General features: G+C 52.6%; 1 protein-coding gene across 7 annotated transcripts in view; it reads left to right on the top strand.

Moving 5' to 3' along the window:
* The first annotated feature begins 679 nt into the window (after nt 1-679).
* CACNA1S (calcium voltage-gated channel subunit alpha1 S) overlaps nt 680-26,700 on the top strand; it is a 52,853-nt gene continuing 26,832 nt past the window's right edge. For 3 of the 7 annotated variants that reach the window (XM_075055566.1, XM_075055563.1, XM_075055561.1), the window contains exons 1-13: nt 3,016-3,312; nt 8,091-8,196; nt 17,667-17,806; nt 18,383-18,516; nt 19,107-19,259; nt 19,547-19,752; nt 20,355-20,458; nt 22,561-22,709; nt 23,709-23,790; nt 24,284-24,444; nt 25,161-25,386; nt 25,957-26,164; nt 26,494-26,614. In XM_075055566.1, the coding sequence (XP_074911667.1) occupies nt 3,152-3,312; nt 8,091-8,196; nt 17,667-17,806; nt 18,383-18,516; nt 19,107-19,259; nt 19,547-19,752; nt 20,355-20,458; nt 22,561-22,709; nt 23,709-23,790; nt 24,284-24,444; nt 25,161-25,386; nt 25,957-26,164; nt 26,494-26,614 (1,951 nt within the window). In that variant the 5' untranslated portion in view covers nt 3,016-3,151. Of the gene's footprint in view, nt 914-1,281; nt 1,385-3,007; nt 3,313-8,090; nt 8,197-17,666; nt 17,807-18,382; nt 18,517-18,820; nt 18,934-19,106; nt 19,260-19,546; nt 19,753-20,354; nt 20,459-22,560; nt 22,710-23,708; nt 23,791-24,283; nt 24,445-25,160; nt 25,387-25,956; nt 26,165-26,493; nt 26,615-26,700 lie in introns of those variants that run through there. The other 4 variants (XM_075055562.1, XM_075055564.1, XM_075055565.1 and 1 more) reach the window with 4 other exon arrangements.

The following is a 26,700-nucleotide window of genomic DNA, read 5'->3' as shown; positions in this document are numbered from 1 at the left end:
GTAAGGGACAACAAAAAATGTTTTTACAAATATGTTAACAGTAAAAAGAATCCCAAGGAGAATATCTATCCTTTAATGGATACAGAAGGGAACGTAGCCACCAGAGATAAGGAAAAGGCTGGGTCAGACCCTCTTGTCTGCCTCGTAGCTGCCCCTGGGTCCGCAGTTGCTGGCACCGGGACACACCAGCCCCCGAGGCCGCATCCCACTCCGTGCTGGCGGACACCCCCTCACTCACTCACACACACAAGCGCGTGCGTCCGTGCGGGTCTCGGCTGCCCTCCCGCCGCCTCGCGGACTCCCTCCGGCAGCCACCTGCGCCCGTGGCGTCGGGGCGGCCGCTGACTCCCCCCCATCCCAAAGGCGGCCCGGAGCGCTGCTCCCCCTCCCGGGGCGGGCGAGGGGCTCTCCAGGGATGTGTCCCCGCGGCGCCGCAGCAGCTCCCGGCAGGGCCTCGATGGCGGGAGCGGGGCGGGGACGGGGCGGGAGCTGGGGCGGGGCCGTCCGCGGGACGGAGCGGGGCCGAGCTCAGGACGGCCGCCCCTTCGCGCTGCCGCCCGGCTGCCGGCAGTGCGGCTCGGCTGGGTTCGGCTGTGCTCGGCTGGGTTCGGCTGTGCTCGGCTGTGCTCGGCTGGGTTCGGCTGTGCTCGGCTGGGTTCGGCTGTGCTCGGCTGGGTTCGGCTGTGCTCGGCTGGGTTCGGCTGTGCTCGGCTGTGCTCGGGTCGGTTCGGCTCCGCGGGGCTGCTGAGGGGAGAGCTCAGGCCGGGGCGCCACTGGTCCGGCCGCCCCGGGGCTCCGGTCGGCGGCCCCAGGCTGCCTCACTGTGCCCCGCGCACCGGCGGCACTGGAGGAGCCGCTGCCGGGATTCCAGCTCCGGCTGAAGGTTCCCGTGGGCAGTTGCGGCCTTTGGCTGGTGCGTGTGGGAGGGGAGAGACTGTGGTGGACCCGGAGCGCGGCAGGCTGCCTGCTGCTGTCTGTCTGTCCGGCTCCGGCAGCTCCGAGGGACAGGCAGGGCAAGGTCCCGCGGGAACCGGTCGGCAAAGCAGGGAGGTGCCTGGGCTGGGGAAAGGGGAAGCTTTCAGGAGGTGCATGAGCACTCGTCTGTGCGGGCCAGGAGGTGCGAGGTGTTTGTTGGCATGGTCACTGCTGGCGAACGGGCAGTGCAGACAGTGTTTCCATCTCCGCTCTTCACAGCGGCAGGAGAGGCCCCTGTGGTGTGGCAGGCCTTCATCATTGGCCCACTGCATTTGGGGCCCTTCCTAAGGCCATGTCCTTGTGCAGTGATGGAGCAGGAGATGAACATGCAAGCCCACAAAGTGTGCGAGGAAGACGAGGATGGATGTGAAGAGGTTTCACGAGGAAGGAGTCTATCCCTGCTGGGCAGGTAGGAACTTCTCCATCAAGCAGAGCACTGCAGTGTGTTTTGTTAAAGCCATGTCAGGTTGGTGGTTGCCAGCACAGCCCTGTGCAAAATACAGAGCACAGCAAGGTGGCAAGCCATTGCCAGCAGCAGCACACAGGGGGTGTGAGCAAAGGGGTGTAGAGGAGATCAGAGAGGCCTTGAGTCTCCTCTCCACAGGCCCGTACCTGTGCCAGGCCGCACAGCCCTAGCTCGCTCACCCTGCCCTCTTCCTCTGAGACTTTTCCAGGGTGAGTCAAAGGGCAGATGTTTCTTCTCAGGCTCAATGATAGATGGGCCCCACATCCTTGCTGTCCCTGGGACAGGTTCTCCTGCACAGGCAGCAGCAGAAATATGGCTCCTGGCTTTCGCTAGGGTTTAGGGGGAATAATGAGGACTAAATGAGAAATGGGAACGTGCGCAGACCTGCCTCACACGGAGACAGGGCTGGAGCCCTCAGCAGGAATGCTTTTACTCTGATTTCATACAAAATGTGGCAGAGTGGTGTAGGAGGGGGCATTTAACCCCTTTACAATTGAGGGGCCCCTCCTCCAGAGTGCATCAGAACTGGCTGGAGCAGCTGCAGGAGTTGCTCTCCCATGCTATCTCCAGCCGTGGGCAGGGAGTGATCAATTCCCTCAGCACTGTGGCCCTCGGGCCCTCGACACAGCCTGCTGCACAGCTGCAAAGTAATTTCCCTCCACAGTGGAATGACCCTGCAAAGCAAAGGAGAAGAAGCTTTGAGCAAGATAGTGTGGTACAGTGGGTAGAGCAGCTCCCTGGGATGCATGGGGTTGACTGGGGCACAGCTGATCAGTCTCATTAGACTGTGACATCCCTGTAGGACAAGGGACACCATTTGCCATGGGACATAACTGTAAGTAATAAGATCACTGCAATTATTTTGCTGACTTAGTCCAGGAAACCCCAGGAAAAGCCCAAGAGCAACCCTTCTGGGTGCCTCATTTTCCCCTGCTGTGAAGAGGTGCTGATAACCTTCCTTTCTCCCTGACTACCTTCCAGCTCAGGAGTTACTATAACTGTTCACACCATTCATCCAGTTGGGCTTTCCCAAGCCCAGCTAGACTTGCCAGGACACAATCCAGCCTAGGCTTTTTGGGTTCCTGCATCCCCAGGCATCCTCCATATCATGAAAACAGGACTGGGAAGGTGAGGTTGAGCAAGGGGTTGTTTGAGTGACTGGTGCCTGCCAAGGGTTTCCTCTGCCCCTAGTCGCAGTTCTCCATCTCATGCTGAATAATGTGATTCAGCAAATGGGGCTGCACGCATTGCACCAGGCAGCCTGGCTTCCCACTTCCGGCAGAGTTGGCTGGGGGGAGCTGGGGAGAGAGCTGACCCCCTGGGACAAAGGTGCTTTTCTTTCAGAGACAATGTGCCCATCACTGGGCAGCCTGTTCCCACCCCCAGCCCGGGTCAGTGGCATGTGAAGCACTCACCAGCCTCCCAGTGCACTGTGTAAAGAAGCAACAGCTGCAGGGGCCCTTCTGCTGCCTCAGGAGCTGTGACAGCACCCGGGAGCCAGGCTGGGATCTAAATTTAAACTCATGCTTTGTGTGTTTGTACATGCGAGTGCAGGCTCCAGCCCCGACTCCCCCACTGCCTCCCCCGGTGCGTGGAGGAGACAGACTCTGCAAGAAGGGAGATCCAGAGGAGCTCCAGCTGGCTGGGACCTGGGGAAGGGGGGCTCCGCTGTGTGGCAGGAGGGAGAGAAACGGCTAGGGGAGAAACATCATGGAGCCTGCTTCTCCCCAGGATGACATGAAGAAGAGGCAACAGAAGGAGAAATCCAAGAAGCCGGTGCCGCCAGCAGCCCCCCGGCCAGCCAGAGCTCTGTTCTGCTTAACCCTGCAAAACCCGCTGCGGAAGGCATGCATCAGCATTGTGGAGTGGAAGTATCCTTCTGGCTGCATGGGCTTGGGAGCACCCATGTGTGTGCCTGTGAGCAGGTGTGCTGGGGAGGTGTGCTGGGGAGCAGGAGCCTGTGGGCTGCAGGCAGGAACAGCCTGTGCTGGCTGTCTCATGCGATCTGTAAAAGGCAACGAGGCACTTGGAGAGCCCCGGTAGGATGCATTGGCACAGGCAACAGCTGTGCAAACTGGGGGCATGAGTAGGCTTGTGGGGGAAGCTGGGGCTGAGAAGCGCGTCAGGCCATGGGGACCTTCAGTAGCGTGGTGCAGGGAAAGACAGGGACAGCCTGGGTGGCAAGGGACTTGAGGGAGTGAACTCATTTTGTGCTGACAGGAGCTGTGCTGGGGAGAAACAGGGGAGAGCCTGTCGGGAGGGGAGAGGGTTTGGCGTGTGAGGAGGGGGCACAGGGCCCATCCCGGGGTGGGAATGGGGCCAGGCAGAGGAGTGGGGCCAGGCTGGGGGAGTGAGAGCTGAGGATGGAGCTGGGGACAAAAGGCTGCCCCAAGGGACAGGTTTGGGGGTGGGTAGGGAGACCATGGTGAGCTGCTTGGGATGGCTCTTTGTGTGTGTCACTGCTTGTCTGATCTTGCAGCTGCTCCCTGCCCTTGTGGTGGGGGCTGGCCAGCATCCCCCAATCTTTGCTGACACTGTTGTCCTCTCAGCCCCGCTTTCTCATCCCTCCCCGGCACTGCTTTCACAGGTGAAGGCTTTTGTGAGTGATACTGTTCAGAGGAACAGTCTCTCTCTGTGCCTCTGGCTTAATTTAGTGATGGGTTTTGTTTGGTTGTTCTTTGATTGGCCATCTTTTCACTGGGGCGTTATAGCTCAGAAATACCAAAATGTCATGGTTCTGCCACCAATACAGGAGCTATATTAGGCCATTAGATAATGCTTTGTTCACCTGTGGTTTACGGAAGGGAAGAGGATGGGAGATGAAACGTTTCACTTTGGCTTCAGCAAAACATTTGGGCTTAAGCAAAAATGATGGAATTTGGGGATGTTTCCAGCAAATCCAGTTCTTCCACTCCAACTGTTCTCATTTCAGTTGCTGAACCTAGCTGCATGTTCCTGGCCTTAGCAGGATCATCCCAGCCCTGTCCAGGCTTTGCTCCTCTTGGAGGTGGCTTGGTTGCCTTAGGCTGGCTGTGTTGCTGTACACATAGTGCTGTGGAGACACCAAAACCATGCCCCCACACTGCCAGAGATGCGATCTTTTTCAAAGCCCAGGATGCCCATTTGCAGGCACTTAGAGCATGCTCACACCTCTAGTGCTACTGTGCTGGCCATTGATTTTGAGCCCTTGTTCCTTCACTGCACAGGTGGTCTCTGTCCTTCAAGGAGAGGGAGCAGGGCTAAAATTGGGGAACTCTGTTTCTACTTCTCTGGTATGAGCACTGGGCTGTTCTACAAGCACGTGGAAGGGAGCTGTGTCTGTGTCTTAAATAGACACTGAGTATGGAAGAAACTTGTGCATACACCCTAGTGGCAGGGGAAGAGCTGGAAATAGGACTTACATCTTCTAACATGCTCAAACACATTCCTCCTGGGCCAACACATGCCAGAGAGAGTGTGTAGCACAGTGGGGGTCTTTCCCACATTGGTGCCCTGGAAGGGGAGTGTGGAGGGGAGAGGTGGGTGTCCCACCAGCAAGGTTGCAGGTACATGTGGTTCTGACCTGTGCAGGACAAATGATCCAGGGCATCAGGTTTCTCCAGCATGTCTCTTGTGTCTGGCTGTATTTATACCCAAGTGCACTTGGCTGCCCTCATTCAGGGATCAGGGTTTGCAAGGCATGACAGGGCTGTTCCAGTTTCTGCAGGTTGTTATCGTCTTCAGGGCCAGGCAAGCTGCCAAGGGAAGATTAGCTGTGACCATTTTCTCTGGGGATACCTGGCATCTGGGTTCAGTATGGCAGTACACATTCCTGTTCCTTGGGCCCATCTCTGCTGTATCGCTTCTGCTGTCAGAGCACAAAGCTGAGCCACAGGAGTGGGACAGGATCTTTTCCAGGCAGTTGGAGAGTGGGGGGTATCAGTGCACTCAGCCTAGAGTAGGTGAAACTCAGGCTGGATTGAGGCAGAGGGTTTTTTATGCTGAAATTTGCTCACATCTCAAAAAACATGTTTGTTAGCACAAGGAAATCTGGGTACTCTGCAAATTGCTGGGTATTGTGTGCTTGACAGCTAGCCCAGCAAGTTGATGGGACATGTCTAGCTTTGTGGTGTCACCCTGGTACTCCAGGTCATTTTGCAGCCAGGAGGACTTCAAGGCAGATGGGTGAGGAGTCTGGGGACCCTGGGGGACCACAGAGCTGCAAGGCACTAAGGGCCTAATTCCCGCTGCAAGGCAGATGCTGGGACCCTTGGATGCTGTGTGGCAGGAGGCTGCTGGAGAGGAAGAAGTGAGATTGCAGGACAAGAAGATGAGGAGGATGTTGAGGCTCTGGCTTAGTGGCAAGAGGCAGAGGCACTGTGCCCAGTGACACTACATGCCTCTTTTTTGGTTCAATCTGTCCCACTGCATTTCTACCTAATAACAGTGCCAGACTCACAGACGTGCAAGCAGCAAGCTGATTCCAGCTCCAGTTACAAGATACATCACCCTTCAAGGTGGGCTGCTCATCTTACCCTGTCAGAGCAGGCAGAGAAGCCTCTAACCCCTGGGCTCTGCCCCATTACCTGGAACACAGAGGGGAACAGCTTTTCCAGCTGACTTTAGTTTTTAAAGTATCATCAAGCTGATGGATTGAAAGGTCCAGAAAAGGCAAAATAACATGTGGTGAGTGTAAGACACAACTGACAGCACTTGGCCAATTCAGCAGGCCAATATGGAGAGAATGTTCCCTAGGTGCCCCTTGGCCCATGATGCTGGATTTGACAGTGGTATGGCCACCACAGCCCAAGGCAGGCCTCAGCATAGTTATCCGGAAAGCTGAGCTAATTAGTTGATTAGCCATGGTGTAGGGAAGTGTCACTATGGCTGCAGGTCCTTTCTGCTGGGGTACTGAATTTTGAGGGCTGTGCTGGGCTCTGTAGTGACATCAGTGGCTGAGCTGTAGGTGTTCCCACAGAGCATGTTCCTGGGAGCTGTTGTCCTTTGGAAGATCTACCCAAAGTGAGATGGGGATGCTAGGAAATCCTGTCTTGTACTGGAACCTCTGTACCCGCTGGATGAGATTGGTCAGTTTGCCCATGGTGGCAGGTTAGTACTTACAAGTGGGGATGGGGATGAAAGATCTCAAAACTGTTTATGGGGGTAGACACTGGCTGTGGTCATAAGTGTGGATGTTGGCTCGTAGGACTATGGAGAAGAGAAGGGGCTGGAGGGGAGTGTGCTGATTAACATCACTATTTGTTGATTTGCACTGTAGGTGGGTCTGGCCCAGTGGGCAGCTGGACAAATATTTTCATTTCCTCCATCTGCTTTTAGTTTCAGTGGCTTCCAGGGGTACAGGCAAGGCAACTGGATCGGAGCAACTGAGATGTACTCACCAAGAAACATTATTGGCCAGGAAACTTCTGAGATTAGCATTGTGGCCAAAAATGTTTCTTGGAGGTTTTTGCATCATGCTGTACCCAGAGAGCTGGCAGCACAAGACCACTAGATGAGTGGAAAAGACTCCTTTGCTTTTAGGTACGTGCATAGCTGCATGGTGCCCTGGCTAGGCACAAGCACTTCAGAGCTGCAGCAGGGCCTGGATGTGACCAGCACAGGGGCAGCAAAATATGATGGCTGCCTTCTGACCAGATGTCTACTGCACTCCCAGGGTACCATAGGATGGCAGGTTTGGACCATGCTGGGAGGAACAGAGAGTGGGGTCCCTGGGGTGAGAGCCTGGCTGTGGATGAGGCCCTGAAGCCAGAGTTTGAGCTCTTCTGGGGCTTAAGGAACATGACAGCTGAAGCTTGACCATGAGGTTTCAGTGGCCCAGCAGAGCAGTGACAGCAGGAGGAGTCTGGGAGTGACCAAGTGCCTGTCCTAAGGCCTTCAGGGGGAAATAGCAGGTCACCCCATTTGTTCAGAGATGTCATAGGGCCCAAACAGCACAATTCCACCTTCTAGGGAGTGGGACGGAGCTCAGGCTGAGGACTCTGGGTACTTTCAGCCTGTGGCACTCCTGGGGACAGTCACAGGAGCACTACCAGCACTGAGGCACTGAGGCTGTAGGGTACCCAGGGGTGTTAACAGCTGGATGTTCTGCTAGAGGAGACCCTGGCTGAGCTGTCTTGCCCCAGATAGCTTCTAGTCAGGGAGACATGACCCACTTGAGATCTGCTGCTCAACAACATCTCCCTTAGATGCTGAGTACAGAGGGAGCCAGGGCCAGTGCACTCTGAAGGGTGATGCTTTGGTTAAGTGCCTACGTTATGCAAGAGGGTCCTGACCCTTCAGGATGATTCACTGAAAGATGAGGAGAGGGAGACTGCCAACTCTCCCATCCCTTCATTATTCCTTCACTGCAGCCTTTTAATTTGTGCCCCCTCCCTATATGTCCTGTGCCAAAGCTGCCCCTCTCCAGCAGCCATGTGCTGAGTGTCCAGGCCCTGCATCTCATCCTGGCCATTCCCTCCCTCCCCGGGGACACGAGAAACGGGCAGCAACTGAGGAAGTCTGACTGCTCTCTCTGGTACTCTGCCCTGGTGGGAGGTTGTTTCCCCATAGCCAGTGGGGTTTCCCCACACATACCGGGACAGGACAGGGCAGGGGCAGGGCTGTACTTGCTTTTTTGTTCCTGTCTCCACTCCTTAATTCTTCCTCTCAGACCCTTTGAGATCATCATCCTCCTGACCATCTTTGCCAATTGTGTTGCACTGGCCGTCTACCTGCCGATGCCCGAGGATGACACCAACGTTGCCAACTCCAGCCTGGTAAGGCACAGCTCTCCCTGCTCTCCTGCTGGGAGGCGCTCGGCTTCGAGGGCTCTGCAGAGCTGGTTGCTCAGTGTGGCATGGGTGCAAGATCATAATACCTGTAGTGGGCAGATCTGCTGCTGCCCTGTGGGGTGCAGTCAGGTGTTGTTGGTCCAGCAAGAGATGCTGCAAAGTCAGAGGGAGGCAGAGTGGTGGAGAAACTGCTGCAAAACAGGTTTTTAGAGGGACTGAAACCACCCCTAGGTTGAGATCAAAGGCAGCAGATTGCTGTGTGAGGTACATGGAAAGGAAGAATTGATGCCAAAGAAAGAATGAATTCCCTCAATTTTTTATCATGACACTTCCAAAAGGAAACATCCTCTTCCAGAAAGGCTCAAATGTTTTGTTTCAGCATTTTTGGAATAGAGTTTTCTGACCTTTCATTTCAAAACTATATTTTAATTTTGGCTGTTTTTGTTTAAGGGGGGGGGGGGGAATCTCTGTTAAGCAGAGAAGTTGCTCCTTTCCAATCAGTTATTCCATTTTTTATTTTCCCAGACACTCCATTTTGCCTGGAACAAGTTGTTTTGATGTGATCCAGTTTGCACTATTTTTAATTTGCCACCCCTTTCCCCTCTTCAGATCCATTGAGAGTCTGAGTTTGGTGACTGAATCAAAGCTTCTAAATACACCCTGTTTTAATGAAATATTCTCTTCTGCCAATTTCAGGACTCAGTGTTGGGGTGGGGTGTGTTGTGTGCAGGTATGGCTGGCAACTTGTGTCTTAAAAAAGCACTTTTCTGTTTTTTGCCTGTTCCTTAGGGACTCTGCAGGGAAAAATATTAAAGCAGTCAAAGAAACTAAGATACAAAATACAAAGTAAGGTTTTATTTGTGCAAGTTTTAGTTCCTTGAACTGCTTTTGTCTCTTTCCCTCTCAACAGGCTTTTAATGGCAGTGAAGATAGTGTTTACTTGTCATTTCCTTGGAAAAAGAAGAAGAGAGGTCACTATTGGCAATGTGTTATTATGTCTTTTAAAAATAAAACCAAGATAGGCCCACAGAGGAGGGTAATTAAAAATACCCACAGAGAGTTAATTCCTGGATTGTTCATTCAGCCTCCTGGTGTGCTGTCTGACCAGCTTCTCTAACACCTGCGAGCCTGGGGCAGAATTAAGCTCAAGATGCTGGTTTTGGCTTCTTCCCTGGCCAAGGGAGCATAACGGGATTTGAAAGGTGCGGTTATCTTAGCTGGGAGATTAAAGAGACTGTCGCCCAGCCAGCAACTAAGCACCATGCAGCTGCTCGCTCATTCCTCCCCCCTCCCAGTGGGATGGTGAGGAGAATCAGGGGAAAAAATTAAAACTCGTGGGTTGAGATAAGAACAGTTTAATAACTAAAATTAAAAAAAAAGAAAAAACCAAACACCCCCCCCAAAACAATATTAATAATACAAATATAATAATTGTAATGAAAAGGAATATAATAAAAAGAGAGAAATTAGACCCAAGACAAGTGATGCACAATGCAATTGCTCACCACCTGCTGACTGATGCACGAGCAGTGATCCAGTCCTCCTGGCCAACTCCTCCCAGTTTATATACTGAGCATGACATTCTATGGTGTAGAATATCTCTTTGGCTAGTTCAGGTCAGCTGTCCTGGCCATGCTCCCTCCCAGCTTCTTGTGCACCTGCTCGCTGGCAGAGCATGGGAAACTGAAAAATCCTTAACTTAGGATAAGCGCTACTTAGCAACATCTAAAACATCAGTGTGTTATGAACATTATTCTCACACTAAATCCGAACCACACTGTACCAGTTACTAGGAAGAGATTTAACTCTGTCCCAGCCAAAAAACAGGACAGAAGCAAAGCAAAACTGGGGCAGATTGAACGTGGAAAGCAGGAGGTGAGGGCAGCAGGGATGGGGGCTTCCCTCTGGGAGGGGTTTTGGGATTTGGCTGAGACCAGGAAGCCTGCGAGGGCAGACCTGGAGAAAGTCCAGCAGCACGTGGCAGTGTGGCATGACAGGGGGACAACCTGGCAGCAGTCCGTCTTGCAGTGCTCCTAGGCAGGGGCTGTTGCTGCCCAAGAAGGACCAACAGCCTTTCCCATAAACGGGAGGCAGGCAGCGGTGTACTGAGTAATGTCACGTGTAAATGAGATTTCATCTATTTATATTTATTGTATCTGAGATTCCTTATGCTATATCCTATTGTCCTATTGGTTGTTTTTTTTTTTAGCCTGTTGCCATGCCAACAGCCCTCTGTATCAAGAGCCTGGCAGCGCCAGGCTTCTGTTCTTTCATCCCTGCTCTGCATGTCCCTGTGGCATCATGTTCTGGTGGCTTTGTAGGAGCAATCCCAGCTAAGAGCTGAGCCAGACCCCCATCACCTTGGCTATCAGGCTGTGCTCTGCATGGGGCCCACAGGTAGTGCGACAAAGGCTTGTTGGAGGCGTTTCTTCCTGCAGCAGAAAGATCCTGCAATGCATTTAATCTCCCCCTGTCACTTTTTTAATTGCCTCTCTTCATTGCCCAGTACTCTCCAGAGAGGATTGAGTTTATCTAAGAAAGACCTTGAAATTGCTGAGGAGGCAAAACGAGTGAGGGGAAACTGAGTCGGAGCAGTAAGGACATTGCCCCGCATTATTTGTGGAGGCAGGATCGAGGCTTAGTCTCATCAGAGCTCACCGCTAATGGGTATGCAGGGGCCTGTCCAGCCCGACCTTCCTTCAGAGAAGCCTCCTGTATCCCAGGCCCTTAATGCAGTGTAAGCCACTCTGCTTTAAAGCTGAGGGTCACCAGCAAGGAGAGTCTTGGGAAGGGAGGATCTCCTGGGAGACCCCTGCTGCCACTTTCTTCCCACAAGGTTAGAAAACCTGGAGAGCAGCCACGCGTGTGACTGTCATTCCAGGACCACGCGGGAAGGTTTGCACACAGAGTTTACACTAGATTTAGAATTAGTCTCATGAAAGCTTTGTTAACCAGAGCTCATTTTGGGGTGTGTGTGAAAAAAGTATATTTAATAACCCATAAATCTTCTATGATTCTGTTTCACCTTATCCTGGAAGAAATACAGTTGTTTAATTTCAACATATTTCATTATTCTTTTTAGATTAGATTTCTTCTGATCCAGAAGATTTTTTTTGTAATGCTGTTTTTGTCTGATTTTGTCTAATTCTAACAAAATCAAAATATTTTCTTTGACCCTGCTGAAATGATCTTGACTTTTCAACTCAATCAAAAATTCACAGCATTTATTTTCACTTTGACTTGAGTTTCCAAAATTGTCATTGAGCTCCAAATCACACTGTCTTTCACTAGAAGTCTTGCTCCAGGAGCAAGCAAGTTCAGAAATGTGAGCTGGCTGCCTGGACTCCATTTCTGGTCAACAGAGATATAAAGGCAAATTCAGAGTAGGGTTTGCCTGCTAGGGCAGTTGGTTTCCTCCTGCATTTCTGATGGGTGGTGTCTTACATGCTGCACACACTATGTACCTATTTTTCCTCACTAATGGGACCCAAGGGTGACTGTTTAGAGGGAGGCCACCCTTTCAGAGCATCCAAAAGCAGTTGGGCTGAGTCCCATGTGATTTGTAAGCTTATCAGGTAGAACATGGTGAGTGGGGGGCTGGAGCTCAAGCTGTACCGAAGACACTCTTAATAACACATGTAATGGCCTATGTGTAGGCTCTTTGTTATTATGTTTAGGTAGAACAGATGTTTAATGTAAAGGAGTGTCCTTCCAAAAATCCCACCGTTCAGTTACAGGAATATGGGCATCTGATGCTGTTGCAGGTGTCCCAGACCTCCATCTGCTGCTCTGGAGGGGTGTGACTTGCTTGTGGGTTCTGTGTAACATCTGCCACCCCAGGACTGTCTCATATAGCCCAGGGCATCTCCAGTAGCCCCAAAACCAGCTATGTTTGGGCAGCTGACTCATGTCTAGCAGTCCTTGAACAGAGATTGCTGGTCCAGTGCTGGTTTTGAAGAGCAAGTACCTGCTGTTGGATGTCTGTCCCTTGAGGCTGGCATGGGTCACTCACTGCAGGGAAGTCCTGATTACATGTGGCTTTCTTAGAGCCTGGGGTCACCCTTAATCTCCCTGGAGTCCTCCAATAGCTGTGAGAATAGACCACATGCCTGCACATCTCCCTGCATGGACTCTGTGCGTGGGACTTCAGAAACTACTGTTGCGCTTTCACCCAGCATCTTGAGGGATGCACATAAAGATGCAGCTGTATGAGCTTCCCCTACCTCAATCCTCCCCTTAACTCTGGGCTGGGGCCGCTGTCAAGGACCGGCACCCTGCCCAGCCTGTGGCTTGGCAAGCCTGGCAGCCTCCATGGCTCGGCCTGGTGTTTTGGGTAGGCACCTGAGCCAGGCCTGTCTGATCTCCCCGTTGCTGTCCCTTCCTGACCCTACTCATGGGTGCTCGGCCACCCTGGGAGCCTTTTCATATACAGCTGTCATGAGGTTGCCCTCTTTCAAGCTCCTTCCCCCGTGGACAGAGCTGGCAAGAGGATTTCACCTCCCCTTTGCACACATCCCAGCTGTGACTTTTGATGCCCATTGCTGGTGCACAGCTCTCACCCTCCAGTTTGGCCAGCAGAGCTGACCACTTGTCCTGAATGCCAGTAAAAATACAGCAGCTTCCAAACCTGCTCCATCAAGCAGGATATCCCATGGTCCCCAGCTCCACAGCAAGGCTTCCTCTGAAGGGACCTTGCTGACCATCTGCTCCTAGCCCTGGAGAAGGGCAGATCAGCTGCAGCTCCTCTGGATTTCTCTTACTCTAGTTGGGCTCTCCACACCCTGGGTCTGACAGGCATCAGCTGAGCCATTGTCTGTACTGTGTCCAAATCATTCTCCTGTCCATGGTTTTGCTGGCAGAGGTGGTAGCACCCAGCAAAGCCTTTTCAAACCAAGCAGACCTAGAGCATCTAGTCCAGGGACAACCCTCAGGAATGCCACCAAGGTGTCCCGTAGGCATCTGACCAGATGTAGGACAGCTGGTGTGACAGGGAAGGGACATGAGGTAATGAGAAGCTGTGGACAGCAAGTGAGGGAGATGCAATGGGGAACAACTTGTTGTAGGGCCTGGCCCCTCCATGCTTGCATAGCTGATGGAGAGGTTTATTGCTTTTTTTGGTTCCTGTCTCTGCAGCCCTGGGGTTTGTCAAACCCAGGTCTGTCACTTGTTTATGGGAAAGAAGGAGCTGTGGCTGGGGGATATGGCAGGAAAATCCCAGCATCACAGAACAGCTGAGGGTGGAGGGACCTCTGGAGATCATCTAGTCCAACCACCTGCTCTAAAAAATTTGTGCAAATGATTCAAAAACTCTTCCAAATTCTTTCCTGCATGTGTCCCTCTCCCAAGTGCTCCCCATGCTATGACAGAGGCCACTGTGAGAAGCAGAATTGTTCATCTCAATGTCTCTTCCCGGACATGGTTTGCAGCAGCCCAGAGGGGCCTGCCTGCCTTCCACTGTGCCCTTGCCATGCTGGATACCAGGGTTTCCCACCACATACTCAAAAGAGCCTTCCTCTGCTCCAGCCTTCATTTTTATCTTGATTTCCAAAGGATGGGGAGCCTATGAGATTGCTGTAACTATGTTCCCTCCCATACATTCATTAGCTGTCCTGTCCCCTTCTCCCTCTTACATCTGCAGGGCTTGTCTCATGTACATTCAGGAGAAGGGGAGAAAGACACAGAGTTACACTGTTTTTGCAAAGCATGGTTGCTGCAAGCCTCTGGAGAACACCCTTATGGGTGTTTTATGTTTTAAAAGTCCTTATGAAAGACTTCAGCAGCACAGCTACCTGCCCTGCATGTCCTGGTGCAGGCACTTTATGCTTGCATCCCAGTCAACCCATTGGTGCACATACAAAAACCATTTTTATTGGTGAGTGTGGTCAAACACTGGCACAGGTTGCCCAGGGAGGTTGTGGAATCTGGAGAAATTCAAAACCTGCACGGACAAATCTCTGAGCAACCCACGATAAGCTGGCCCTGCTTTGAGCAGTGAGGGCTTGGACTAGGTGATCTCCAGAGATCCCTGCCAGCCTCAAACCTCCTGTGATCTGTGACAACTGCTTCAGCCATGGCAAGGGCCACCCCTCAGCCTAGCAGCGAAAGGGTGGTGTGAGGTGATGTGGGCTAGAGCTGCAGGGGGAGAGGGAAGCAGGGCCAGACTGAGAGGCTCTAGAGGAGGTGCAGGGACTGATGGTGCAGGAGCAGGAACAGAGGGCATGGAGGAGGGCAGGAGGCTGAGTACAGTTTGGAGGGGTCAGGGAGGAGTGCGAGTGCCATGAGTCCTGCTGCATGTGGCTTTCTTTTGCTGGGAAGCAGGAGTAGCTATCTGTCTGTGTTACAGTCACTGTCCCCTTACCATCTATCCCCCACTTTGGCCAGCTGGGAGGCTTTATCCAAGCCCTGCTCCCCCTATTCCCTGGGAGGAGATACTAGAGACATGGAGCTGGGGCTCATTTTGGAGAGCCCTGTGTGGCCATAGGGACTGGGAGCTGACATTGCTGAGCAGGCTGGAGCTGTGTCATGTTGCATTGCATTGGCATGGTGCATGCTGTTATTCCTAGAGCTCATTCAGCACCCACAGGTCAGGTTACTCTGTGTCCCCTAACATGGCTGAAGCATGTGTGTGTAGCAGCCCGGTGTGTTATAAAGACCTGCATCTTTTTATAGTGGCTTTTGAAGGCTAGGCTGTTCATACACCCAATCCCAGCTCTCCCAGGCAGCCCTGCCACCCTTCCCAAAGCAGCCTCCCACTGTGGGTAGCCAGCTCTGAATTCTGGGGCTGATGAGGGGATGGTGGGTGCTGGTAGTACAGAGTGGGTCCTCAGCTGCTAGGAACTGGCCAGGGCTTCAGTGAGGTCAGCGGAGTTGTGTCTGTAGACGGTGTGTGCCTGGCTTGCAGGGTCTACCATGTCTCCCTCATGATGTAGGCACAGGGTGGCCACTTGGGTTGTGAGTGCACAGTGTCCATGCTGACCTGCAACATGGGCAGCACCAGATCTGTGCAAAGTGCATGACTGATTTTTTCTCAAATCAGCCTGGGCACGTGAAGGGGGGGTCTGCACCAGGTGCAGGGCATGCGGTGCTTGACCTTGTACAAAGTCTGCCAGGACAAAATACCCTATAGCTTCTTTCTGCTGGTATCCAGAGGCTGCAGTAAGTTTGCCCTGGCTCAGGATATTGCTTTGTGGCCACATGAGTTTCATTGCCAGTATGTGTCCTGCCATACCACTTGGAGAATCCAGAGAGAATTTGCCCTGACCTGCCCTACTGAAAGGCTACAGCACCTCACCTCGCTGACAAAGATGCTTATGAGATGTCTTCATAGTCAGCAGCCTGGCTTCTCTAGCTCTGCTAACATCAGTACTTGCCCATGGTTTACAGCCAGATAAGCCAGGGCAACTGGACCTACAGCTGTAGGAGGTGGTGGGGGATTCCTCCAGTCAGCACTGATGGATCACTGCATAGAACCTCCACATGGGGCATGCCAAGAATTTTCCTTGTACTAGAGGGGTTACACCAGCAGGACAGATCAGGATGATCTAGCTCCGTGTATGTGGCTGGTTCTTCAAAGCACAACAGTCAGGTGGTACTGTAAGAAAACTTGCAATTATTGCCTCTCCCAGGATGGAGGGAACATAGCCAGGTCCCAGGGGACTGCCTGCTGGCTCTCCCTTGGCCCAGGTTTGAAACTCGCTGCTCACTGGCTGCACATGGTGGGCAAATACCGCTGGAGCTGACCAAAGCAATGTTCATCTGGTTTGGGCTTCTCAAAGGGACCTTTTGATTCTGGGCAAGGGATTTTTAGAGGGAGATCCCTGCCAGTCAGAGACCCTGGAGCCTGAATCTGTCCTGCTGGATGAAGCAGGGCAAGGAATTAGCTTTTGCAGTGCTGGGGCTCCAGGTTGGATCCAGCCTGGGCCTTGGCAGCTGCAGGGCTGCTGTAGCTTGCAGTGGGCTTCCCCCATTTCTCCTCCATTTGCAGCAAGGGAGATAACCCCACCACACCACTGGCTGCTAGATGTGGCTCTGCAGTCCCTCCATACCTGAATGATCCTCACGATAGTTGTATTTACATGTCTGGGATTACAAGGACAGGCTTTTGGGGACAGGCTAGGGGGGATGTCACTGATATGGAAGGAGGTGACTGGTGTTGAGTTGCCTTAGCTAAAACCTTGAAGACAGAGCCCTGATAACACTGATAATTGCAATGCTTAGGTCTCTGCTCTTAGCATTGCTGCCCTCAGATCCAACAAGGAACTGGCACTTGTATGGGTCACAGTCATACAGGGACACTTGGCATGGCCACTGCTTTTGGATGTGGTAATTGAGCAAGCAATGCCTCTGTCTGAGCCCTGGCCCTGGTTTCTTAAATGGACAGCATTTTCCATTTTACAAACCAGAGGGACCCTGGGAAGAAGGTGTGCTCGCAGCACTGCAGCCTTCCCCAGTGGAGAATTGCTCCCAGTTTGGTCTGAGAGAGACATTTCTGCCTTTCTGGGTGCAATTCCATGCAGAGCCCAAGCAGGGATGCTCCTTGCCCTTCATGGGGTGCAGATGGAGGAAAGAGGCCATGGAAAAACAGAAATATAAATAGCCCCATCCATCTGGCTGGTTCAGAGGAATTTTAATCCCAGTCTGGAAAGGGCAGCAAGGGCAGTGATCACAGTGACAGGCAGAACCAGGTGGGCATAGGCAGCTCCTGACTGCGCTCCAGGGAAAGATGAACTATTCTGGGCCCTGTGGCTGCAGGGCTGTGCTGAGCCCCTGCAGCGGGGTGCCAGGTCCTGCCTGGGAGTGGGTGCAATGCCTCTGCCCAGCAGAGCCCACAGGCCAGTTTCTAGGAGCTCACTCTGCCAGGCAAATGTCTGGCATTAAGGCAGGAAGTCTTGACCCCAAGGCCTCACTTCCCTGGAAGCCCAGGGCACAAAGGAAGCCACAATGCAGCTGGCTTGTCCCATGGTGACTGTGTGGTGTCTCCAGGACAGACCCAGCAAGCCCTCAGCTGGAGAAGATGAGAAGTCGTCAGTGCTCTCTGTGGGAGGAAGGCTATGGGAGAATGGAAGGGTGAGGCAGCAGGGAGGAGAACCGGAGATGTGCAGTGCCCTGAGCCAAGCACCTCTGAGTGCTGGGTTTGGAAATGGTGACTTTGCTGGTGTAGTTTGTAAGAACAGGTACCCATAGCCCAGGGACATGGTCCTGGCAGCGTGCCATTGAAGGGATGCAGGGGATGATGCTGCAGGCCAGAGAGTGGCATGTGGTGGCTTGGCATGCCAGCCCTTCCTGCTCAGGGTAGCCACAGTGCTGCCTGGTGTGTGTGGGAGATCACAGATGGATTGGTAGCAGGGGCTGATCCAGAGACATGCGGGGGGCAGCCGTGCATGGTGGTGATACCAAGGGAGGTGACAGTGTGCTCTAACAGAGCATCCTTTCCTGCTTGCCTTTCCAATCCTCAGGAGAAGATTGAATACGCCTTCCTGATCTTCTTTGCCATTGAGGCGATGCTCAAGATAATTGCCTATGGGTTTCTTTTCCATACGGATGCCTATCTCCGAAATGGCTGGAACGTGCTCGACTTTTCCATCGTGTCTCTAGGGTAATGCAAGGAGGGGAAGCTGCTGGTGCTCAGCTTGTACCCGCCTGGTCCACAGCCCATCAGCTACATTGATTTTTCTAGTGACTGCAGTGGGTTTGGGGGCAACTTGTAGACTTAGTTCATGGCCTTCTCCCTTGGGACCCTTTTTCATGCCCTGACATCCCCTGGGATCCTCTCTAACCCCTGTTTCTTCCTGTCTGACTCCTTAATGCCTCTTGGGTCTCCTTGCCCTGGAGAATAGGAGTGGCATGGGATCCTCCAGGGTTTGGCACACAGGGTGAAGGTCCATTGGGCACTAGGGGGTGGGAGGGCCCCTGGGTGCTCAGCAGTGCAGGTGGCACCCAGTGGAGGAGTGCCCAGCCACAAGTGCACCCAGGAGCTGGACTTAGCCAAGAGCTGTTCCCTGGGTCAGGATGACTGCAGCTGGTAGAGTCCTGTCCCTCGCTTTTCTGCCTGCAGAGCTCTGAATCCTTAGCATGGATTTCTTGGTCTCCATCCTCATGCCCTTCTCTTTCTCCCTGTCCTTTCTTCTGCTTCTCCCCCTTCCTGCCCTGCTCTGTACCCCGGCTCTTTCAGGCTTATCACCATGACCCTGGAACAGGTCAATGCGAAGCAGGGAGGAACTTCAGGGGGAAAAGGCGGCTTTGATGTGAAGGCCCTCCGAGCATTTCGTGTGCTGAGACCCCTGCGCCTGGTGTCCGGAGTGCCAAGTGGGTGCTAGGTGTACTGCCAGCATGAAGGGCTGGCAGGTTGATTGAACCACTGTGCCTGGCCAGGGTGGGGGGCCATGGGGCAGGTTTCTTGTTGCGGCTGGATCAAGCCCAGCGACAAGGTGGGTGCAGAGAAGCCCAAGGTTCTTGCTCATCCCTACAGCTTGCAGTTGTCAACACTGAGGATCTGCAGGTAGGCACACATATAGCTCCCTCCATAGCTCAGTGTCAGCACCTTTTGGTGGCCAGTGTGAAAGGGGCCAGGACCTCACTCTGGTTTCTCAGGGCAGGGTTCTTCTTCCATAACTCATGTGAATACAGTCAGAATGAGAGCAACCGAATAAATGGAGGGGCATGAAGCGGCCTCCAGCACTGCCTGGTGCCTTGCTCTGCTGGGGTCTTCTGCATGCTTGCATGGTGGGTAGAGAAAGGATTTCTTGCTTCAGAGATTTCAGCCCCAACCAACCTATGCCCCTCTTCCCTTGACCCAGGGCATTTCAGAGGCTGCTTGTCAGAGGGGCTGGCAGGAATGCAAGGTGCACCCAAAGCTGTTTAGAAAGTGGTTGACCTCTCCCTTCTCCTTGGTGCAGGCCTTCAGGTCGTCCTGAACTCCATCATCAAGGCCATGGTGCCCCTGCTCCACATTGCCCTGCTGGTCCTCTTCATGATCATCATCTACGCCATTGTTGGGCAAGAGCTCTTCAAGGGCAAGATGCACAAGACATGCTACTACCTTGGGACAGGTGGGGCTGTGTCAGGGGGGTGATTTGGCAGAGATGTCTCTGTGTGGCTGCTGTGGGGACCACAGAGGTTCTGTGGGTAGCAGAAAGACTGGTTGTGCCAGCATCAGGCCTGGGAGTGTGGCTGGACTGAAGGATGTTTGGTACAGCACACAGCTTGGTGATGGTATGTGGTGTGAGGAGGTGATGAAAGGGGCACTTTTTGGAAAGCTTCTGCAGGAGGCTGGGAGGTGCTGGGACCTGCTCTACTTGGCCTAACCTGCTGCTCACACCATGGCTTTCCCCCTCAGATGTGATTGCCACGGTGGCATCAGAGAAACCAGCCCCATGTACCAGCTCTGGCCACGGGCGACACTGCACCATCAATGGCACTGAGTGCCGAAGCGGCTGGCCAGGGCCCAACAATGGCATCACTCACTTCGATAACTTTGGCTTTGCCATGCTGACTGTCTATCAGTGCATCACCATGGAGGGCTGGACTGAAGTCCTCTACTGGGTACGCATCAGCAGCTTGGGCTTGGTGACCAGCTCGGCAGAGGTGACTGCTGGTCCTGCCTCCGAGCAGGGAATTCCCTCCAGGACACAGGACTCCATAGCAGGGCTAGGTCTCTCCACCAGTGAAAGACATCCTCCCCCCACCAAGCTTCACACTGTGATACATATCCCGTAATGCACCAGGCATGTCTTCTGCATCTCTGCAGGCACTGCCGAAGCTGTCCTTGCTCTCCAGACAGACAGTACGGTGCTCCAGCTACCACTTTTGTGAAGGGGTACAGGCCAGGCACAGCAATGGCTGGCTGGTGGATGCTTCTCCAGCAAAACCCCATGTTTTGCAGTCTTTGGGAGACTTTCTTGCTGAGCCTTAGGCATGGGACTGATGTTTAAATCTGATCCCAAAATGCTTGGGTCTGGCTTTACCTCCTCTAAAACCAGAGGCAGAGTCATAAGGAGCCAGGGCTCAGAGTCAGGTTTATCTGCTAGCATCCCAAGCACTCACCTTAGAGGAGGCAAAGCTCCCAGAGGCTGTTGAGGGGGCCCTAAGAGGCGACAGACAGCAGACTGTGTTCAGAATGCTTCATCTGCCTCTCTCCTTGCCAGGTGAATGATGCCATTGGGAATGAATGGCCCTGGATCTACTTTGTCAGCCTTATCTTGCTTGGCTCCTTTTTTGTTCTCAACCTGGTGCTGGGGGTGTTGAGTGGGTAAGTGCCACCCTGTCCTTTCTCTTTGCCAGCAGATCAGTGAGCGTGATCAGAGTGTTGACATTGGCTGGTTTTAGCTATACAAGAAGAAAGCCTCGAAAGGTTTCTGTTCCTTTTTACTCTCCCATTCCTCTCTCTTTTTTTTGCATGCTTAGAAACCCTAAGCCTTGAGTTACTTTGTGTGTTAGTGTTCATGACTGTCTGAGGTTTAGCTCAAAACCTAACACAGAAATCTTTTCCCTGTAGCACAAGCAGCTGTCAGCAAACACAGCCATGGAGCACATTATTAGGTGTTTGTAGTGTTGTAGTGTGTCTGCCAGCACTCACAGCAAAAGAAGCTGAGCAGGGAGCTCAAAGCAGCAGTCCTTACCCCACAGCTGTGGGTCGAGACACTCATTCTCGCTGGTACCAACAGCGCTGCCGTCCTGTTGTGAGCACACACGATTTCCTTATGGCCAGCCTAAGGAAAATACCTTTGATATGAATGCAAGGGATGCAAGAGAAATACTGTTAGTCTAATTAATGCTTCAGCAGTCTCATCCAAATACAACAACGAGCTATCATCAGTCTGGTTACAATGATCATAACACTTCTATGCCAAATGACTCAAGTAGTGGTAATTCCCATAGCAGTACAGTTAAAGCTGCTATGCACAAAATATCTCTGGTGCAATGTTCAACCTACTATGCATTGTTGTGGTGAGGTGCCAGCATCCCAGTTTTGTTGCTGGAAACTGTGTTTTGTCCTGGGCAGTGAGGGTGGCTTCTCTCCTCAGTTCTGTGTAGGCTCAGGGTCTTTTTTATATGTTTCAATCCTTTCAGTCCTATGGTACTTGACAACACTTGTAAATCCCCAGGGGACGTACTTCATTTGCACTTTTTTTAAGAATTCAAATGATTGGTTTTCCTGTACCAAAGGCATATTCTAATCAGAATTGGTGATCTTTCATTATACTGTCCTAGCTATTCACTGCATGTCACCACACCTAGTATAAATGGCTTTAAACTCATTACTTGGCCAAGTAGGCTTATGTTTCAGTCCACTCTTTGCAGCACTGGTGTATATGCAGTTGTTTCTACAGCCTTATAGTTTGGTATCTTCCCTTGCCATGTAGTAGAGTCTCAGGATTGAAGTGGATCACACTCATCGTCTCTATTAGTTCACAAGGGTTAGTTATACCCTGATTACTTGGATTTCTTAGTCCTTTTCTATGGCAAGAACCATACAACTGCACAAGGTTAAAACAAATTGGGTATTAATATAGCTAAAACAAGCTCAAAACCACAAGACAGACCACAGGCACCAGACCTTTGCATGAAGTTGGCTGTAACAGCAGGACGAGCTGGACAGTAGTCATCTGATCCTAGATTAAGTTGCAGACACAGCAAAAGTTTCTGAAGTATTTTTGCAAATATAGCTAAAATATGCTTCAGATCAGGAAAATCCAGACAAGGCCTGACAAGTCCTGAGGCGTAGTATGTCTAATTATTGTTATATTGTCTGAGACCTGTTACTAACACATAGCAACACCAGATTGGCTGGGCAGCAGATCTACAGTCCTGCCAGATACCAGGAGAGAAAAGAAATTAATTAACAAAGAATGAGAAGAGTGAGACCCCCTGCATTGGCAGACCTGTCTTTCCCATGTTACCATGAAAATAGTGTCCTGTTTACTTGCCATAGGTTGAGCTCACCTTCCCCACATGGAGAGCTTGGGGCAGCTTTCTGCCCCTCAGATGGGTGAAACCCCACTTGCTCTAATCCTTAGCAGGGCTGGAGAACTCCCACAGCCTCCAATGTCTAGTTTTAGTTGGCATGTCCAACCACAGCATCCTGCAACAAGGAGCTCCCAAAGAGCAGCCAGTGGTGGGGAAGAAACCTTGCCTGCCATCAGGCATCAGGTGATGATCCCCCATGATCTTGCATCATGGAACAGGGCTAAGAAAGAGGAAAGTCACTAGAGCAATGTAGTGGTAACACTAAGTGGTAGACTATTTCAGACTTTTACCTTTCTGCAAGGATTGGCCTGGCACAGGGCTGTGGTACCTGACTTCCACACCGTCCCCCTCCTGAGTCTCACTCTGCTGCTTGCCTTGTCCCAGTGAGTTCACCAAAGAGCGTGAGAAGGCCAAGTCACGGGGCACGTTTCAGAAGCTACGGGAGAAGCAGCAACTGGAAGAGGATCTGAAGGGCTACATGGATTGGATCACCCATGCTGAGGTCATGGACAGTGACCGGGCCAGGGGAGAAGGTAGCAGCTCTGCTTGGTCAAAGACCCTTAGCATGAGGGTTGGGTTCCTAACACTGACCATCCTAGAGAGGCAGGGTAGTGACCTTTGGAGAAGTCACAAAGACTCGTTTTGCTTGAAAACCTATGAAACAAAATGCTTTGACTTCTGCAGAACAGTTTCCTTCCTCTTTTTTTTTTTCTTTCCTGAATAATTTTATTGAAACTGACCCAAACTAGCAATAACTTGGCCCTCATGCTAAATCTCCACCTCAACCACTGTATTTAATATTTGCAGAGTACTAGCAAGCCCTAGGTCTCCTTTGGCAAAGTGCACCTGAAATGACCATGAGAAGCCATGAGGAGCATGTGCACTTTTGTTTTCAGGGTCAGAGTGCAGGGTTACTAGCTTGCACACTAACAGATGCATGAATTTCTTGCCATTGCTTGACAATTTTAAGGGATTAGAAGTGGCTGAGGGAGGGGGGTGAACATACAGACCTCTAGCCAATGGCTCAGAAAGGGCTGGGGAGCTCTGCCACTGACCTGCTGCATCTGCTATGCCACCCTGCCTAGTGAATAAGTTTTGATGCCTCAAGCTGAGCGATACATGTGTGCAAAAAGCCTTCGGAAATACTTGGAAAGACAAAACACCTCTTCCACACCTGTGGTCAGTGCTTTTACAAACTTCCTGTTGTTCAGCATTTGCTCAGATCACAACTGACCCCAGTTTTCTCCATGCTGGGAGCGTCTTGCACTGAGGGAACCCTATGTACACACTGCTGTCTCTTCAGGCTGCCTGTCTGGGTTGCTGCTGCTCTTGCTGCAGGGCAGGTGTTCCTGGTTTGCACCTGACACTCAAAACCTTCTACCCAAACTCTTGCTGCTGTGTCCTTGGGACAGCATTTCTTGGTTTCACTTCTGATGGGGAAGCTCTTCCTGATGTGCTCCGGGGAGAGATTCCCTCCCACATGTTCTTCCCAAGGGGTCCAATGAAAGCCTGGGATGTCGTTCCCTTCTTAGGTATGATGCCATCGGATGAAGGAGGGTCAGAGTCAGAGAGCTTGTATGAAATTGAGGGCATGAACAAGTGGATTCTCTACTTGTAAGTATGTACTGGTTGAACCATCTGCTGCTCTGCATGTGGGCTTGCACAGTCTCTTGCTTGCTGTCCTGGCTGGGCCAGGCTTTCTTGTCAGCCACTGGTTTCTGGGGGAGAGTCAGGGGCTATGTGCTCAGGAGGAGATGCAAACATTGTGGAATTTTGCTCTGGTACTGGCAAAAAGCCACTTCAAGGTGAACAACCTTTTCACTTTGGGACCAGGCTCTGAGCATCCTCTCATGGCCCATGCAGGCTGTCTTGTGGTTTAGGAGCTGGGCCTGTAGCAGCCAACCAGAGGTGACTGTAGGCCAGAAAGAAGCCAGGAGGTGTTTGTGTGAATGAACTGCAATGCCTGAGTGAATGCACCCAAGTGCCAGGGGCGGGGTTATGTTCCTCAGACTTTTCCAGGGAAGGCCCCTGGAGAAGAGAGCAGGGGTGGCTTTGCTCTGCAGTCTGTAGGCACAGCCCTGGGCTGACCCTTTGCCCGTCTCTCCAGCCGTCGGTGGAGGCGTTGGAACCGAATGTTTCGTAGGAAGTGCAGGGATGTGGTGAAGTCCAAGTTCTTCTACTGGCTTGTCATCCTGCTGGTGGCACTGAACACCCTCTCCATTGCCTCTGAGCACCACTTCCAGCCAGAATGGCTGACACAGGTGCAAGGTGAGCAAAGAGCCTGAGGGAGAGGGAGGGCCTGGGACACCCCGCTGCCCCGGAGACATGCGTGAACTATTACTGTGCATGCACAGCCACACTGGCATGGCACAGGGGCTGTTAGACACATGTAGACTTGCCCATGCACACAAACACAGCCTGCACATGAGTGTGTGTACACCATCCCCCCTGCACTGTCACACAGCTGCACATTGAATGTGTGGTCCATACAGTTATACATGCACAGCATATATATTCTTATGGACATGGGTTTGCATGGTGAACACACATAGAGTGTATACATTTACACCTGTACATGCATAGTACACACAAACACACATTGCATGCACTCATGCAGTATAGCCACACACATTTATGCATGGAGTCACGCTACCTGCACCCACACACATGCAAACACACACAGACACATGAAGTACAGCTCTGCGCACATGTACACAGCTCAGCCACATGTACACACACGCACAGCCCAGTACACATGCACGCACTGCATGCACAGTACAGCCACACTCTTACACATACAAGCACACAGTTACACATCACCCTTCTCATCTTCCTGTGTACTCCTTGAAGAAGAGCATTTGCTGCAGCTGCAGCTCTCAGCGGGCAGAGAAGGGAGGTGAGCAGCACTGCCCTCCTTCCCTTACTGCTGTGCCATGGTGAGATTAAGAGGTCCATGCTCTGATGGGCTGGATCTTGCACCCCAGACAATGCCAACCGGGTGCTGCTGGCCCTCTTTGTGGCTGAGATGCTGCTGAAGATGTACGCGCTGGGTCTGCGCCAGTACTTCATGTCACTCTTCAACCGCTTTGACTGCTTCGTGGTGTCTGCGGGGATCTTGGAGACCATCCTGGTGGAACTAGGCACCTTGTCACCCCTGGGCATCTCTGTGCTGCGTTGCATCCGGCTTCTCCGCATCTTCAAGATCACCAGGTTGGGGAGGGAGCTCTGTGGGTGCTGGTGGCTCACAGTTCCCAGGCATCACTGGCCTTGTCCCTGGGGAGGGCTGCAGCATGAGCAGAGCTGGTAGTTCCTGGATGGAGGAACAAGGCCAAGCTGGGGATTTCTGTCTCTAGGACATGGTCTAGTGGCAAGGAGGACAGAGCAGGGCTTGCTGGAAGTCTCCTGGGGTCCCTCTCTCGCTCTGGGTTCTGGGGTGTTGTAAGTGGGGGTGATGTGGACTAGGACTCCTGGCTTCTCTTCCTGGCGCCAACCCACTGTGTGTTCATCCCGCTTCCCCATCCCGCCTGCTGGTGCCCTGTGCAGGCAGCAGGGTGTCTTGCCTGTCACACCAGGCCTGGAGCTTCATTTCCACTTCCTGGGGCCTGGCTAGAGCAGTCCCAGTGCCCAGCCTGTGAGTGGTGCTGGTTCAGAGCTCCCCCTTCCTGGGCTGCCAGCACATCCCCCTGGGCCAGTCAGGCTGTTCCCTGCGCCTACCTGGTCCTGCCCACAGCCTTCCCCACTCCTTCACCTCCCACACACTCCTGTCTCTCCTCTCCCCAGGTACTGGACATCCCTGAGCAACCTAGTGGCCTCCCTGCTCAACTCAGTCCGCTCCATTGCCTCACTGCTCCTCCTCCTCTTCCTCTTCATCATTGTCTTTGCACTGCTGGGCATGCAGCTTTTTGGGGGCAAGTTTGACTTTGAGGACATGGAAGTGCGGCGCAGCACATTCGACAACTTTCCCCAGGCCCTCATCAGTGTCTTCCAGGTATGGTGCTGTGGGAAGTGCAGCAGGGGGCTGGAGGACAGGGTGCTGGGAGTCTCACCTGGGCTGTGGGTCTCCTGGCAAGAGCTGGGGCTCAGAGAGATGTGGGTTTGTGGGAGGCAATGTGGCTTTGAGGCAGGAGCAGGGAAATGTGATTGGGGTCACGAGCAGTAGTGCAGGATTAGGGCTGAGCAGGGAGGTGGGGTTTGGCTGTGGGGCTGTAGGGCCTGTAAAGGTTTGGGGCTGGAGCCAGGAGGGCAGGATTGAGCTGTGGGGTTCTGCTGTGCTCTGCTCTGAAGGCTGCTGAGTCCCTATTTCTGCTCTGCTCCCAGATCCTGACTGGAGAGGACTGGAATTCAATCATGTATGATGGGATCATGGCCTATGGGGGCCCATCCTTTCCTGGCATGCTGGTCTGCATCTACTTCATCATCCTCTTTGTTTGTGGGAACTGTATCCTCTGCCTGCGAAGCCAGGCCCGGGATCCCTGTACTGAGCCCCATAGCATCAGCTACACAGGACTGTGAAGCGGGGGGGCT

This window comes from Buteo buteo, chromosome 23, assembly GCF_964188355.1.
Source record: "Buteo buteo chromosome 23, bButBut1.hap1.1, whole genome shotgun sequence".
NCBI lineage: Eukaryota > Metazoa > Chordata > Aves > Accipitriformes > Accipitridae > Buteo > Buteo buteo.
The sequence above is the reverse complement of the archived record's forward strand: the minus strand, read 5'-3'. Positions and strand labels throughout refer to the sequence as shown.